This window comes from Oncorhynchus masou, chromosome 13, assembly GCF_036934945.1.
Source record: "Oncorhynchus masou masou isolate Uvic2021 chromosome 13, UVic_Omas_1.1, whole genome shotgun sequence".
Lineage (NCBI taxonomy): Eukaryota > Metazoa > Chordata > Actinopteri > Salmoniformes > Salmonidae > Oncorhynchus > Oncorhynchus masou.
The window spans coordinates 20,226,501-20,242,064 of record NC_088224.1 but is presented as its reverse complement, the minus strand read 5'-3'; the positions used below and the strand labels follow the sequence as shown (position 1 = coordinate 20,242,064).

Genomic DNA, 15,564 nt, shown 5'->3' with positions numbered 1-15,564 from the left:
GTGTTTGTGTGTGTGTGTGTGTGTGTGTGTGTGTGTGTGTGTGTGTGTGTATGTGTATCTATTGGTTACACATACTTGTCAGTACATACACACAAAAAGTAGGTCACAGGGGGATAGACGTTGGACCGTGAGGTGTTGCTTTATTTGTTTTTTGAAGCCAGGTTTGAAGTTAACTTCTGTGCAATTATGGCTCTATATAATATTGTACATTTCCTTGAATTTTTTTCTATAACTGGGAATGTGAAAAGACCCCTGGTGGCATGTATGGTCTGGCAAGTGTGTGTGTCAATACTGTATATGAGTTGACTATGCAAACAATTTGGAATATCCAGCACATTAATGCTTCTTACAAAAACAAGAAGTGATGCAGTCAATCTTGCCTCAACTCTTAGCCAAGAGAGACTTGCATACATAGTATTGATATTCACCCTTTGGTTACAATGAAGAGCTAAACATGTCTCTGTTCTGGGCCAGCTGCAGCTTAACTAGGTCCTTCTTTGCAGCACTTGACCATGTGACTGGACAATAATCAAGATGAGATAAAAGTAGAGCCTGCAGGACTTGCTTTGTGGAGTTTTGTGTCAGTGTTGAGATGAATGCTCTTCTCTATAAGCTGAAACTCTGTTGTTCATTTGTTTACAGGGAAATTGGATTGTATTTGGTCAAACACCATTTTTCCCAACAGTTTGCTAAGGAGCTGGCAGCAGCTGATAGGTCGGCTGTTAGAACCAGTAAAGGCCTCTTTACCATTCTTGGGTAGCGGAATGACTTTGGCCTGAGGACAAACACTTTCCTCTAGACTCAGATTAAAGATATGACAGATAGGAGTGGCTATAGAGTCAGCTACCATCCTCAGTAGCTATCCAATCTAAATTCTCAATGCCAAGAGGTTTGCCATTATTGATCGATAACAATAATAACAAAATTCTAACTTAGAATGCTTTTTTGGTTGTTGCATGAATGCAATGGCTCACTGTTCATTGTTGGCATTTCCTGCCTAACTTTGCCCACTTTGCCAAGGAAGTAATCATAAAAATAATTGGCATCATCAAATGGTATTGTGATGAATTATACATCTGCTTCGTTCAAAGAAGGAGTAGAATTTGTCTTTCTGCCCATAATTTCATTTAAAGCACTCCAAAGTAGTTTTTCCCATTGATCTTGGCTTCCTGGTACATTTTCTTCTTCTTTTTGTTGAATTTAGTCACATCATTTCTCAATTTGCAGTAAGTCAGCCAGTCAGATGTGCAGCCAGACTTATTAGCCACTCCTTTTGCCCCATCTCTTTCAACCATACAGTTGTTCAATTCCTCATCAATCCATGGATCCTTAACAGTTCTAACAATCCGTTTCTTAACAGGTGCCAGTTTAGAAATAATTGGAAGAAAAAAAAAGCAAGTGCAGTGTCTGGATGCTCCTTATTAATCACATCAGACCAACACATATCTTTAACATCATCCACCTAAGAGTCACAGCAACTTATTTTGTATGATCTCCTATAGACTATTTTAGGCCCGGCTTTTAGAACCTTGGCTCTCCTGGTTATAGCCATTACAGTATATTGTGATCACTGCATCCAATGGTTATGAATACAACCTTAGAACCAAGTTCTACAGATCTTGTAAAACTGTGATCAATACATGTGTATGATGTACTGTAGTTCCTGTAAGGGTTTGTAAACACCTTGGTAATACAGCAACACCTCTTTTGTGAATGTTATATCCTTGTATTGCTACTGAGGTTCACAATTGTGTAGCCCCCGTTCACCCTACATTGGTATCAAACGTGTGATGGCACTATGGTGTGATAAGTGTCTGCTAAATGACCTAAATGTAGATGTAAAAAGTATTACTCTAATGAGCTCCGCCCAGAAACAAGGCCAATGACAATATCCAATGTGCTTTGCAGTTGTTCATTTTCACATATACAGTATATACATTTTGGTTATTTAGCAGACACTCTTATCCAACGTGACAGTGTGTTCAACTCAGCTGAATCTGGTAATGAATGATGTGGCTGTTGAACAAGTTGAGGAGACTAAATTACTTGCTATTACTTTAAATTGTAAACTGTCATGGTCAAAACATATAGATTCAATGGTTGTAAGTGAGGTCTGTCCGTAATAAAGAGATGCTCTGCTTTTTTAACACCACACTCCAAAAAGCATGTCCTGCAGGCTCTAGTTTTGTCTAATCTTGATTATTGTCCAGTCGTTGTGGTCCAGTGCTGCAAGGAAAGACCTAGTTACGCTGCAGCTGGCCCAGAACAGAGAGGCACGTTTTGCTCTTAATTGTAATCAGAGGGCTGATATAAATTCTATGCATGCCAGTCTCTCTTGGCTAAGAGTTGAGGAGAGATGGACTGCATCACTTCTACTTTTATAAGAAACATGAATGTGTTGAAAATCCCAAATTGTTTGCATAGTCAATTTACACACACTTATCCCACCACACATGCCACCTGAGGTCTTTTCACAGTCCCCAAATCCAGAACAAATTCAAGAAAGCGTACAGTAGTATATTGAGCCCAATTGCATGGAACTTCCTTCCATCTCATATTGCTCAAATAAACAGCAAACCTGGTTTAAAAAAAAACTAAATAAAACTAAATAAACACCTCACGGCACAACACCTCTCTCTATTTGACCTAGAGAGTTTGTGTGTATGCATTGATATGTAGACTGCGTGTGCCTTTTTTAAACATGTATGTAGTTCTGTCTTTGAGCTGTTCTTGTCTATTGATGTTCTCTATTATGCCATTCTGTTTTATGTTTTATGTGACGATCCCAGGAAGAGTAGCTGCTGCTTTTGCAACAGCTAATGGGGATCTTAATAAAATACAAAAAACTAAGGTAGATAAACAACAACATATCACAGTTATAGCAAGTAAGACGTGTCTGTAACCATTACTGAGAATGTTGTTGCTGTTCGGCTGGCAACTTGCAAATGTATTTTTGTATTTTAAATACAATACTTAGCAAAAGTATCTTACATTTTATTTTGATACATTCGTTTTGAATGTATTTTATAAGTAGAATTTGCAATGTATACCCGTCTCTGGTAATGAGTTTGTGGTCTGATCAAGTGTAGGAGGACTGTCAACCCTCGCTCCCACCCAGACGCTTTTACCCACATTGCAGAGGGCATCTCATCTACATGTTCATGCACACAACCTTCAATTAGGATCCATCACAGTGACAGCTCTCCGTCGTCAACTTTGATCTTCACTCTCTTTCTCTCTCTCTCTCTTTATCTCTATTTATCTCTCTCTCTCTCTTTATCTCTCTCTCTCTCTCTCTCTCTCTCTCTGTGTCTGTCTCTCTGTTAGATTTTGGATGACTCACCCCATGTGCGTGATGAGAGCATATTCCCTCCTTTATCCTCGTTTCTACTTCCTCCATCTCTCTGCTCTTCTTCTCAGCTGAAGGGGCCAGGGAGGGAGAAAGAGGTGGAGAGACTCATCTTTCAGACTGAGCTGTCTCCCTCTCTCCTTCCTTCCCTGCCTCCTCTATCCCTCCTTCCTTCCTCCTTCATCCCTCCCCTCTTCCTCCCTCTATCCCTCCCTCCAGACAGGGTGACATTTACAGAGGGACACTGCCTCTCTATGGGAGCCAGCTGTTCTCTCAGAGACACTGCTCTGGGGAGAGAGGGATTAAGGGAGAGAAAGAGTGGGGGAAATCAGAGGAAGCACAGAGGAGCAAGAGACTCTTTGGCCGATTGAAAGGGACAAAGAGGTGAAAAGGGTATGGCGGGAGGGAGGGAACAAACAAAAATGGATAGAAAAGTTCTGAAAAGAGGCAGCAAAGAGGGAGTTGAAAAGGGGAAGAGATGGGGGGGTAAGGAGATAGGAGGAAGTCTGGATGGAGTTTTGAGTTCAGTACAAGAGAGTTTTTTATCATTTCACTTCATGTTACAATCATTTCATTATCTATTGGATCTCAGCTCTTCTCAGCTGGTTGGTGAACTTTTAACCTTCGACCTCAACAGGTTCTCTGCTGTTAATAGTATTGCATGTGTATTGTGTTGGTGTTTTTCAGAAACAGAAACAGAGACTTCATATTTTGTCATCGGAGCCATCCTGTATCGGACCTTAGGAGTCATCCTACCTGCCCCAAAGTGAGTGTTCTTTCTCTTCCAATTCCATCATTAGGTCTGCATCACTTCAAGTCCAAAAGAGCTGTAATGATATTCATTAACAATAACAAGAGAACCATCTCCCTTTTATTTCTACCTTCTCTGTCTATTGGTTATTTTCTCCCTAAATGTTACGTCTCTGTATACCCCCTCTCTCACTCCTCTCCTTCTCTTTCTCTATATGTTGTTTCTCCAGGGTCCTTGTGCTATTATCCAGGTCAGGGCTCTTGTCGATGTGTGGCTGACTAGGGCCTACATCCCAAATGGCACCCTTTTCCCAATGTAGAGCACTACTTTTGACCAGGGCCCAATAGGGTGCGATTTGGGATGCAGACTCGGTCCTGTGTAGAGGCCTATGGTAGTGTCGTGGAACTAGTTGTGGGGCTGTCGTCTGTTGAATGCTAATATGTTGAGGACTGTGAGTTTGTTTAGGGCTCTGTGTCTCATTAGCTTTAAGAGCGCACCCTCAGAAGCCTCCCAAATGCTCCATGGGGGTCAGGTGCCATGTTCCTACTACTGAGGCTTGATGATACGCATACACACACGCACACACACACGCACACACACACACACACACACACACACACACACACACACACACACACACACACACACACACACACACACACACACACACACACACACACACACACACACACACACACACACACACACACGCACACACACGCACACACACGCACACACACGCACACACACGCACACACACACACACACACACACACACACACACACACACACACACACACACAACATCCCCCTTACCCTTTCCACCCCACTCAACCCTGAAAACTTGCTCTTTTGTGATTTTTAACGAGACTCATTCCATTCTCTCTCTCTCTCTCTCTTTCAGTGCCCCTGCTGTGATCAACTCAAAGATTTTGACGGTGACGGTCCGACCAGAACCCAAACCCAGTGAACCCATGGTAGTGGTGGAGCTGTCCCCACTGCTCAATGTAAGTATAACATGACATAGCCTGGTTATAACCCTACATAGACAGGGTTGGGTAGGCTACTTTCTAAATGTAATCCGTTAGTAATTACCTGTCCGTAATTGTCGTCAGTAAAATAAAATAAAATGTTATTTGTCACATGCACAGAATTCAACAGGTGTAGTAGACCTTACAGTGAAATGCTCACTTACAAGCCCCAAACCAACAATGCCGTTTTAAGATAATAGAGTTAAGAAAAGATTTACTAAATAAACTAAAGTGAAAGTGACACAATAAAATAACAATAATGAGGCTAAATACAGAGGGTACCGGTGCCGATTCATTGTGTGGGGGTACAGGTTAGTCGAAGTCATTTGTACATGCAGGTAGGGGTAAAGTGACTATGCATAGATAATAAACAGCGAGTAGCAGCAGTGTAAAAAAATGCAAATAGTCTTGGTGGCCATTTGATACATTTTTTAGCAATCTTATGACTTTGGTGTAGAATCTGTCAAGGGCCTTTTGGACCTAGACTTAGCGCTCCAGAGTATATACTGTAGATTCCTGGATGGCAGGAAGCATGGTCCCAGTAATGTACTGGGCTGTACGCACTACCCTTTGTAGCACCTTACATGCTGACCAGACCGGACACATTGCGTGTGCGAGCATTACAAAATATATTTAGAAATCCGTGTTATTCAATTATTTCACCCACACTGCTCTCGCGCGCCAACGAGCATCTGCGTGGCCAAGTGCTAAAATAGATGTCATTCCTATTTCTGACGCAGATCACACTGGAAGCCTTGCCTCTCCCATCTCCACATTGGTTTATAGAAGCAGGTAACCCGTGCCATCTCCTCATTGGTTATACCCACGTGGGTGATTGAAAGACAAACTGTTTTGCCGGTCTTCGTGGTAATACTATGAAAGTTTAGATGCCAATCACTATATAAGTTCAAAGATGAAAAAGCCTGAAAGGAGGAGAGATAACTAGAAACGAATCGGTTGACCGTTTTATGTGTGGATTAATAATTGTCGGAGTGGAGGACCTTGTGCATTTCAGGTAAAATAACAACTCAATGTTTATATCCCAGGACAAATTAGCTAGCAACAGCAAGCTAGCTAAATAGGACAAATTAGCTAGCATGTGCAAGCTAGCAAACTAAATTGTCATACATGTTTAATGCTTTTCGACCATTTGGTTGGCGTGTTTTGTTCAGAAATCCACAGGCTCAAGCGTTCATGACGGGGCAGAAGGAAATTCCAAATAGTATCCGTAAAGTTCGTAGAAACATGTCAAACGTTTTTTATAATCAATCCTCAAGTTGTTTTTACAATAAATAATAAATAATATTTCAACCAGACCGTAGCTTTTTCAAAAGGAGAGAGAGAGAAACATCTGCTCCAAGCTGCTCACCCATGCAAAACTCTGCTGGTACCCAGCCATCCACTGACGCGATGTGATCTTTCTCGCTCATTTTTCAGAATAAAAGGCTGAAACTTTGTCTAAAGACTGTTCACACCATGTGGAAGCCATAGGGAAAGGAATCTGGTTGATATCCCTTTAAATGGAGGGAAAGAATGCAATGGAACAGGGAGCTTCCAAAATAAGAGGCACTTCCTAGTTTGATTTTCCTCAGGTTTTCACCTGCAATATCAGTTCTGTTATACTCATAGACAATATTTTGACAGTTTTGGAAACTTTAGAGTGTTTTCTATCCTAATCTGACAATTATATGCATATTCTAGCTTCTGGGCCTGAGACATAGGCAGTTAAATTTGGGTACGTTCTTCATCCAAACATCAGAATACTACCCCCTACACTCAACAGGTTAACATGCATGAAACCAAGGCTTTTACTGTTACAGAAGTCAACAAATAGTAGCGCCTGGGGAATAGGAGTGGAACTAGGGGCTACAGGGCCTGGGTTAACCTCTGCATCACCAGAGTAACAGGGGAGGAGTAGGACAAGGGTACGGCTAAAGGCTAAAGGCTATAAGAACTGGTCATCTAGTGCGTTGGGGACAGAGAATAAAGGAACAGATTTCTGGGTGTGGCAGAATATATTCAAGTCATAATGTGCAGACAAGGGTATGGTAAGATGTGAGTACAGTGGATGTTAACCTAGGCGTTGAGTGACGATGAGAGAGGTTTCTCTGGAGGGACAGGTTAAGCCGGGTGAGGTCTCCGCATGTGTGTGGTGTGGGACAAAAGAGCTATCTAAGGTATTTTATGCATGACTGAAGGCTCTACATTGAAATAAAACAGTAAAAACTAGCCAAGACAGCAGTAGACAAGGCATGTTGACATTAGAGAGAGACATAAAGCAATCACAGGTGTTGATCAGGAGAGCTGAGACAACAATGGGTAAATGGTGATGAATGGGCAGAGCGGGTCAGTTAGATACATACAGGACCTGAGTGCGTAGCTGGGGCCGACAGGTAAACAAAATGAGGTACCATGTTATTGAAACAGTCCAGGGGGCATCAGCTGTGTAACCGAGTGATCATAGGGTCAAAAGAGCAGCAATAGGTGAGTCAGTGTGCTGTTCGGTAGACATCACTACGCTAGGCGAGCAGGGGATATCCCTTAATATCCCTTGAGCTTCAAGAACATGTCTTGGAAATGCAGATTAGCTAAATTGTTTTATCTGAGCATAACCCAAAAACTAAGGACTTATTAGCCTACTCTGTTGTTTATGATTTTATTGTCATGGATGACTAATTGGGCGGATTGCTTCAGGTTGAAAAAGAAATGCTGCTCTCATGGAATGGCATGCTTTGAGCACTACCGAAAGTGCGATTTGCATGTGAAAAATGTCTGCCGCCTCTGTTGTTTATGTTTTTGCTGGTGACACTGATATCTCAAAGCTGTTTAAGTCTATCAAAGGTTTGGGAGTTTGAGCATTCATTAAGCCTTTGGAATAAAAAATATATATCAGAACAAATTAGATTGAGCAATAAAATCCCCTCTTGTGGTCTTCTTAAATGAAACTTGTTTTTGACGGTATGGAGCACAATACCAAGGAGGAGTTTAGAAAGGAGGTACTCCCTCAAACCTTTATTCCGTAGCAATGTGCAGGAGCACATTTTTCACTGGCTGTCCACAATGTATTTTCAAATTGAACCTTTATTTAACTGGGCAAGTCAGCTAAGAACAAATTCTTATTTACAATGACGGTCTACCCTGGCCAAACCCGGACAACTCTGGGCCAATTGTGCACCACCCTAATGGGACTCCCAATGTGATGCTGCCTGGATTCGAACCAGGGACTGCAATGACACCTCTTGCACTGAGATGCAGTGCCTTAGACCGCTGTGCCACCCGGGAGCAAAAACAATGCAACCATCAGCCTGATAATGATGTCTCATAGCCTCATAACGATGTCTCATAGCCTTGTAATGGTGTGACATAGCCTGATAATGATGTCTCATAGCCTCATAACGATGTCTCATAGCCTTATAATGATGTGACATAGCCTGATAATGATGTCTCATAGCCTCATAACGATGTGTCATAGCCTCATAACAATGTCTCATAGCCTGATAATGATGCGGCAGTGTAGCCTAGTGGTTAGAGCATTGGACTAGTAACCGAAAGGTTGCAAGTTCAAGTCCCCGAGCTGACAAGGTGCAAAATCTGTGAACAGGCAGTTAACCCACTGTTCCCAGGCTGTCATTGAAAATAAGAATTTGTTCTTAACTGACTTGCCTGGTTAAATAAAGGTAGAAAAAAAAATGTGTCATAGCCTTAGTATTACAGTATATCTTCTCTGTCTGTCTATCACTGCCTATCTCTTTATCTCTCTCTATACACAAATATAGACCTGTACCCACGCAGATACACACACACGGGCACGCATGCTCTCTCTCTATCGCTCTCTCTCTCATATATCAGCAGTGTTCCAAAGAGATGTTGAGAGGAGACAGGGAAGGAAGCTATCCAAAGTCAGTAGGACCTTGTTGAAAGTCTCCTGCTGAGAATCAACATGTTGATTCTCCATTGGAGCCTCAGATTCCTACAGTGAGAGAACAACTATGGTCTAGACCCCTGTGGTAGGGCAGTTTGTAGGACATACACTGAGTATACTAGAGATGTAAGATCCTGACACAAATATAGACCTGTACCCACGCAAATACACACGCGCACACGTGCACGCATGCACACACACATGCACTCACACACACACACAGAGTAATATCCACTCTCTCTGGGATTTCTTGGTAATCTTGTGGTCTGCATCTGTTAGGGGTGATGACATTGGCCAAGTGTGTGTTCGCGCGCGTGCATATGTGAGTACCCTGCAGCTGTGGGTGGGTGGTGACCTTGGCCAGGAAGCCAAGGCCCAGATGCTGAAGTAGCCTCATAGCGACAGATGTTAAGGGAGGGGAGAAGCCGAGGGGGAGGCGTAGGGGTGTGTTGAGGTCCCTGTACTGGGCCTTGTCCTCACTGTGAAGACATCTGGTCCCAACTGCCCATCCTCCTCTCCAATGACCAATGAGTGAGTGTGTGTGCGTGTGTGTGTGTGTGTGTGTGTGTGTGTGTGTGTGTGTGTGTGTGATTAAGATGCAGGAGGGCAGATGCCAAGGACTGTCCTTCCTCTGGTCATCCCTCATCTATCCTTGTAGTGATTGTCTTCACTTTGGTTCTGTTGAACACCTGATAGTCTGCAGTACCTTTTCTCAACTATTTCTCTGTCTGGAATACTCAGGGCAGCTAACTTTTGTCAGTCCTCACTTCTACAACACAATGTTTTACTTTTGTGGCTCAAAATGGCTTCCTAGCAACACACGTATGTGAACCCACTACACATTGGTAGTGTTTCTCAAGTTATCATGAAAATAAAGATGTACTCAGGGTGCTGGTGTATAAATAAAACATTTATACAAAATATAATTAGTACCATCCACAGATGTTAGGCGGTAGATCTCTCTCCTCAGTCTTTTGCAAGGGAGCCTACTGTTGATGCAGACACCGTCAGTATGTGATGTGTCCGTGCTAAAGACTGAGGCAGACAGTGTGGGAGTACCCTGTTGTCAGTCATAATAGAGCTAGTGTTAGCATACGGCTAGTCTGTCTAACTGGTGATTGATGGCTGAATGCTAGAAAATGCTGCTACGCCACGTGGCATCAGAGGCTAATGAGCTCTGAGGGACTTGTGATGTAGATGACACCTGTTATGTGAGTGAGCTGAAACAAAGAGTTGTCTTCCACGCTTCCTCTGGCCGGGCTGCCTAGATACATGCTTCCTCTGGCCGTGCTGCCTAGATACACGCTTTCTCTGGCCGTGCTGCCTAGATACCTGCTCCCTCTGGCCGTGCTGCCTAGATACCTGCTTCCTCTGGCCGTGCTGCCTAGATACCTGCTTCCTCTGGCCGTGCTGTCTAGATACACGCTTCCTCTGGCCGTGCTGCCTAGATACACGCTTCCTCTGGCCGTGCTGCCTAGATACCTGCTTCCTCTGGCCGGGCTGCCTAGATACCTGCTTCCTCTGGCCGGGCTGCCTAGATACATGCTTCCTCTGGCCACACTGCCTAGATACCTGCTTCCTCTGGCCACGCTGCCTAGAAACACGCTTCCTCTGGCCGGGCTGTCTAGATACACGCTTCCTCTGGCCGTGCTGCCTAGATACCTGCTTCCTCTGGCCGTGCTGCCTAGATACCTGCTTCCTCTGGCCGGGCTGCCTAGATACATGCTTCCTCTGGCCACGCTGCCTAGATACACGCTTCCTCTGGCCAGGCTGCCTAGATACACGCTTCCTCTGGCCACGCTGCCTAGATACACGCTTCCTCTAAAAGGCTGCCTAGATACACGCTTCCTCTGGCCGGGCTGCCTAGATACACGCTTCCTCTGGCCGCGCTGCCTAGATACACGCTTCCTCTGGCCACGCTGCCTAGATACACGCTTCCTCTGGCCATGCTGCCTAGATACACGCTTCCTCTGGCCACGCTGCCTAGATACACGCTTCCTCTGGCCACGCTGCCTAGATACACGCTTCCTCTAAAAGGCTGCCTAGATACACGCTTCCTCTGGCCGGGCTGCCTAGATACACGCTTCCTCTGGCCGGGCTGCCTAGATACACGCTTCCTCTGGCCGGGCTGCCTAGATACACGCTTCCTCTGGCCGGGCTGCCTAGATACACGCTTCCTCTGGCCGGGCTGCCTAGATACATGATTCCTCTTTGCCAAGCTGCTTAGATACACGCTTCCTCAGGCCGGGCTGCCTAGATACATGCTTTCTCTGGCCAAGCTGCCTAGATACACGCTTCCTCTGGCCGGGCTGCCTGGATACCTGCTTCCTCTGGCCGGGCTGCCTGGATACATGCTTCCTCTGGCCGGGCTGCCTAGATACATGCTTCCTCTGGCCGGGCTGCCTGGATACATGCTTCCTCTGGCCGGGCTGCCTAGATACCTGCTTCCTCTGGCTGGGCTGCCTAGATACACGCTTCCTCTGGTCGCGCTGCCTGGATACACACTTCCTCTGGTCGCGCTGCCTGGATACATAAATGATGCATCACTTCTTCTGTCATTGTGGAAATCGCTGTTCTGTGTTCCAAAATAAGTGCACTAAAAAATCACCCTTTTCTGTATTTAGTGCACAAAATATCCTTATGAGGCCTGGTCAAAAGTAGTGCACTATATAGGGATGATGGTGTCATTTAGGAAGCAACCCTAGGCAGTATCCTCACGTTTTACAAGGGACCAACTTTTTCACAGGAGACCAGTGTAACAGTATCCTCCACCACCAGGGGGAGACTCCCCTTCATTAACAGATGGGCCTCAAATGGAAGCTTGAATTATGCATGGCCATAGTATAACCACTGATAGGCACCCTTCCTCCCCTACCTCCCCAGAGATGGCTTCTAATCTATGGGTAGCTAAAACAGAAAGGGATGGATTTCCTTTTCTTTCCTGGAGGACCAGGTATTTCTGTATTCAGATTATGAGATGCTAAAAGTGTGGCTTTCCTGTATGTGAGTGCATCGCTACACTGATCCACAGGTTTCTTCTTACACTGCCACAGACCATCTTTGCACTGATAGAATTGTCTTTCCTGATTGTCTGCATTAAGGCAATGATTAGTTTAATGGTTTTGTAATGCTTGGCTGAAATAGAGAGTTGCCTCATCAGGTCATAGACTGGACTGAACTGGACACTCCTAAAATCCAATCATTCGTCCTCAGTAGGATAAAACATATTGAGACGTATATAGTGCATGGAATTAGTCCAGAGGATTCAATTAGAGCAGAGCAATCGAATCACTGACCACTGCTGCTCGCTAGTGGAGCGAGCATGGATGAATCAATTAGAGCTAATCGATTCTCCAATCAATTCCCTTATGGAGTCGTGGAGATTCATCCTCAGTAATGCTATATACGCACCACTGAACTTTGCTTAGCCAATCACAGGCCGTTTTACTCAGTGCGATTGGCTTGGGCTCCAGTGAATCGATGATTTAGGAGTTAGTCGATAATGAATGGGCTGCTTGTTTAGACTTTGAGGACAGCTGTTTGTGTTTACGTTGGGATAGCAGGGAGTTTGTGGGAGTGTAGAAGATGTTGGTTAATTAAGTAAAACAACATCAAATAGAAGTAGGATATCTCTCTTTCTTCTTCCTTCCTTCTCTCTCGCTCTCTCTCTCTCAAACCAATGTTCATTGTAAGGGCTTTATTGGCATGCCAAAGCAAGTGAAATAGATTCTGAACAAAAGGGAAACAAACAGTCAAAAACGAACAGTAAACATTACACTCTAGAAGAATACAGACACTACAAATGTCATATTATGTATTAAATACAGTGTTGTAACGATGTGCAAATAGTGAAATTACAAAAGGGAAAATAAATAAACATGAATATGGGTATTTACAGTGGTGTTTGTTCTTTACTGGTTACACTTTTCTTGTGATAATAGGAGACACATCTTGCTGCTGTAATGGCACACTGTGGTATTTCACCCAGTAGTTATGGGAGTTTATCAAAATTGTGATTTGCTTTTGAATTCTTTGTGGGTTTGTGTAATCTGAGGGAAATAAGTGTCTAATATGGTCATACATTTGGCAGGTTAGGAAGTGCAGCTCAGTTTCCACCTCACATAGCCTGACTTCTCTTGAGAGCCAGGTCTGCCTACGGCGGCCTTTCTCAATAGCAAGGCTATGCTCACTGAGTCTGTACATAATCAAGGCTTTCCTTAAGTTTGGGTCAGTCAAAGTGGTCAGGTATTCTGCCACTGTGTACTCTCTGTGTAGGGCCAATTAGCATTCTAGTTTGCTCAGTTTTTTTGTTTATTCTTTCCAATGTGCCAAGTATTTATCTTTTTGTTTTCTCATGATTTGATTGGGTCTAATTGTGTTGCTGTCCTGTGGCTATGTTCGGTCTGTTTGTGTATGTGAACAGAGCCCCAGGACCAGCTTGCTTAGCAGACTCTTCTCCATGTTCATATCTCTGTAGTTGATCGCTTTGGAAGGTTTGGGAATCGTTTCCATTTAGGTGGTTGTAGAATTTAGCAGCTCTTTTCTGGATTTTGAACATTAGCGGGTATCGTCCTCATTTTGCTCTGCATGCATTATTTGGTGTCTCTCTCTCTCTCCTCTCTGTCCTCTCTGTCCTCTCACTGTCTGTCCTCGGTGAAGACAGCTTCTCCTTCTCTCCTCTCTGTCCTCTCACTGTCTGTCCTCGGTGAAGACAGCTTCTCCCTAACTTTGTCTTGTTTTTTCTCTTCCTTTGTCCGTCTGTTTACCTCTCCTTCCATCCTTCACTCGTTCCCCTCAAACAGTGAACAGTTTCTCTCTTCTTTTTCCCCCTCTCCTCTTTTGTTTCTTGCAGGGCACATCAGATCCTCAGTGTGTTGTCTGGGACTATGGGAACCCGTAAGTCATTTTTACTCTGTCTCCAGAAGCTTACACGCACATGCAGACACACATGCTCTTGGTGAGCTGCGATGTGTGATGTGTGATGTGCGATGTGCGATGTGTGGTATCTTCACTTAATTAATAGAGTGAAAACATTTGAATGAAGAGCCACAGTGTTAATTGAATATTTCAATGAAACACGTCATTATTTCTATGCTCAACCGCTCAAAGGCAGTTGTTTTATGAATGTTGTTTGTCTTTATTTAAAGGCCCAGTGCAGTCAAAAACTGCATTTTGCTGTGTCTTATATATATTTCCACATCATGAGGTTGGAATAAATACTGTGACATTTTGAAAATTATTGTTTTTTAATTAAAATGGTCAAAAATGGTCTTCTTCTATTTTTGTGTATTTTTGACCATTTGAATTGAAAACAATCACAGTAAAAATTGTTATCCAGAAATTATTTGATATTGAGATAAGAACAGCTGTATTGAACCTTTAACATAGGCCTACTATGAAATGAGTGGACAAGTGGATAGTTTTTATTACCGATATCCACAGCTCAGGTGATCATTGACCAATGAGAGCACAGCTCAGGCGAACACTGACCAATGGGATTAAAGTCTAATGTTGGACAGAAATGACCAATCAATAGGTGATATGTAGGACGGTGACTAGACATTCCACCTGCTAGGTTCATTTATGATTAATTCATTGATTGATTGTGATATTCTTCAAAAGGAGATTATTTCCACAGCTCACCAAAGGCTTTGGAGTTCTAATTTAACTTTAAATTACACATCCAACATTTTAAATCATCAAATATCAAAATTTTCAAAATATAACATTCACAAACTGTCTCCCAAGAGAGTTATCGCAGCACGACTCAAGACAACTTAATCCCATAAATGATGCAATACTGTCTGTTTTACATGGTAACTAAATCCCTATATAAATACGAGGGAATAAATTGAGATTGCCAATCACCAAAGCCGCTAGCGCTGGCTCAATTATTGTGTAATCGTGTTACTGACAATTCTGGATAATAACTGTGAACAAAAAATAATAATCACCATATTCGTCTTAATACACTCATTTCAGGAGAAGGGGATTCAACTTTATATTCCACTAGATCAGGTTTAGCCAACAGCAGTTTAAAAAAATGTTGGGGTAAAGTTGATAATCATTTTACTAGCACGGCACAGTCGGGAGGATTAGATTAATGTCCAAATGTTCCAAGCGAGGGCTGTCACCAAAGCTGTGTTCAATTCAATAAGGTATGTCATAGCACATTTTCTAAATATATTATGATGCTTCACAAGCAAAACCAAACAAACAAATAAATACAATTATGACAATAGCCGTGGTCATTTGCATAACAATTAATCGTTATCCACAGCCCTAAAAGTGGAGGTTTCCATCTTGGAAACAATCAGCTCTGCAAAAACAATTAAACACCATCCAGATTAGCATTCCAATCACATTAACCTCCCCATCGTTAACATAGGAGCCATCCAGTCTGATTACCAAGCAGGGAGATACAGAGATCACTATCACACAGCAATAAAACCAAAAACCCTGTAGCCATACACTGTAGCCATGTCTGTTTGAGAAAGATTAGGCAATACAC

General features: G+C 43.2%; 1 protein-coding gene across 1 annotated transcript in view; it reads left to right on the top strand.

Moving 5' to 3' along the window:
• LOC135551893 (adhesion G protein-coupled receptor B2-like) overlaps window positions 1-15,564 on the top strand; it is a 528,123-nt gene that overhangs the window by 357,946 nt on the left and 154,613 nt on the right. The window contains 3 exon segments of the mRNA XM_064983168.1: window positions 4,037-4,115; window positions 5,005-5,107; window positions 13,906-13,949. Coding sequence (XP_064839240.1) covers window positions 4,037-4,115; window positions 5,005-5,107; window positions 13,906-13,949 — 226 coding nt within the window.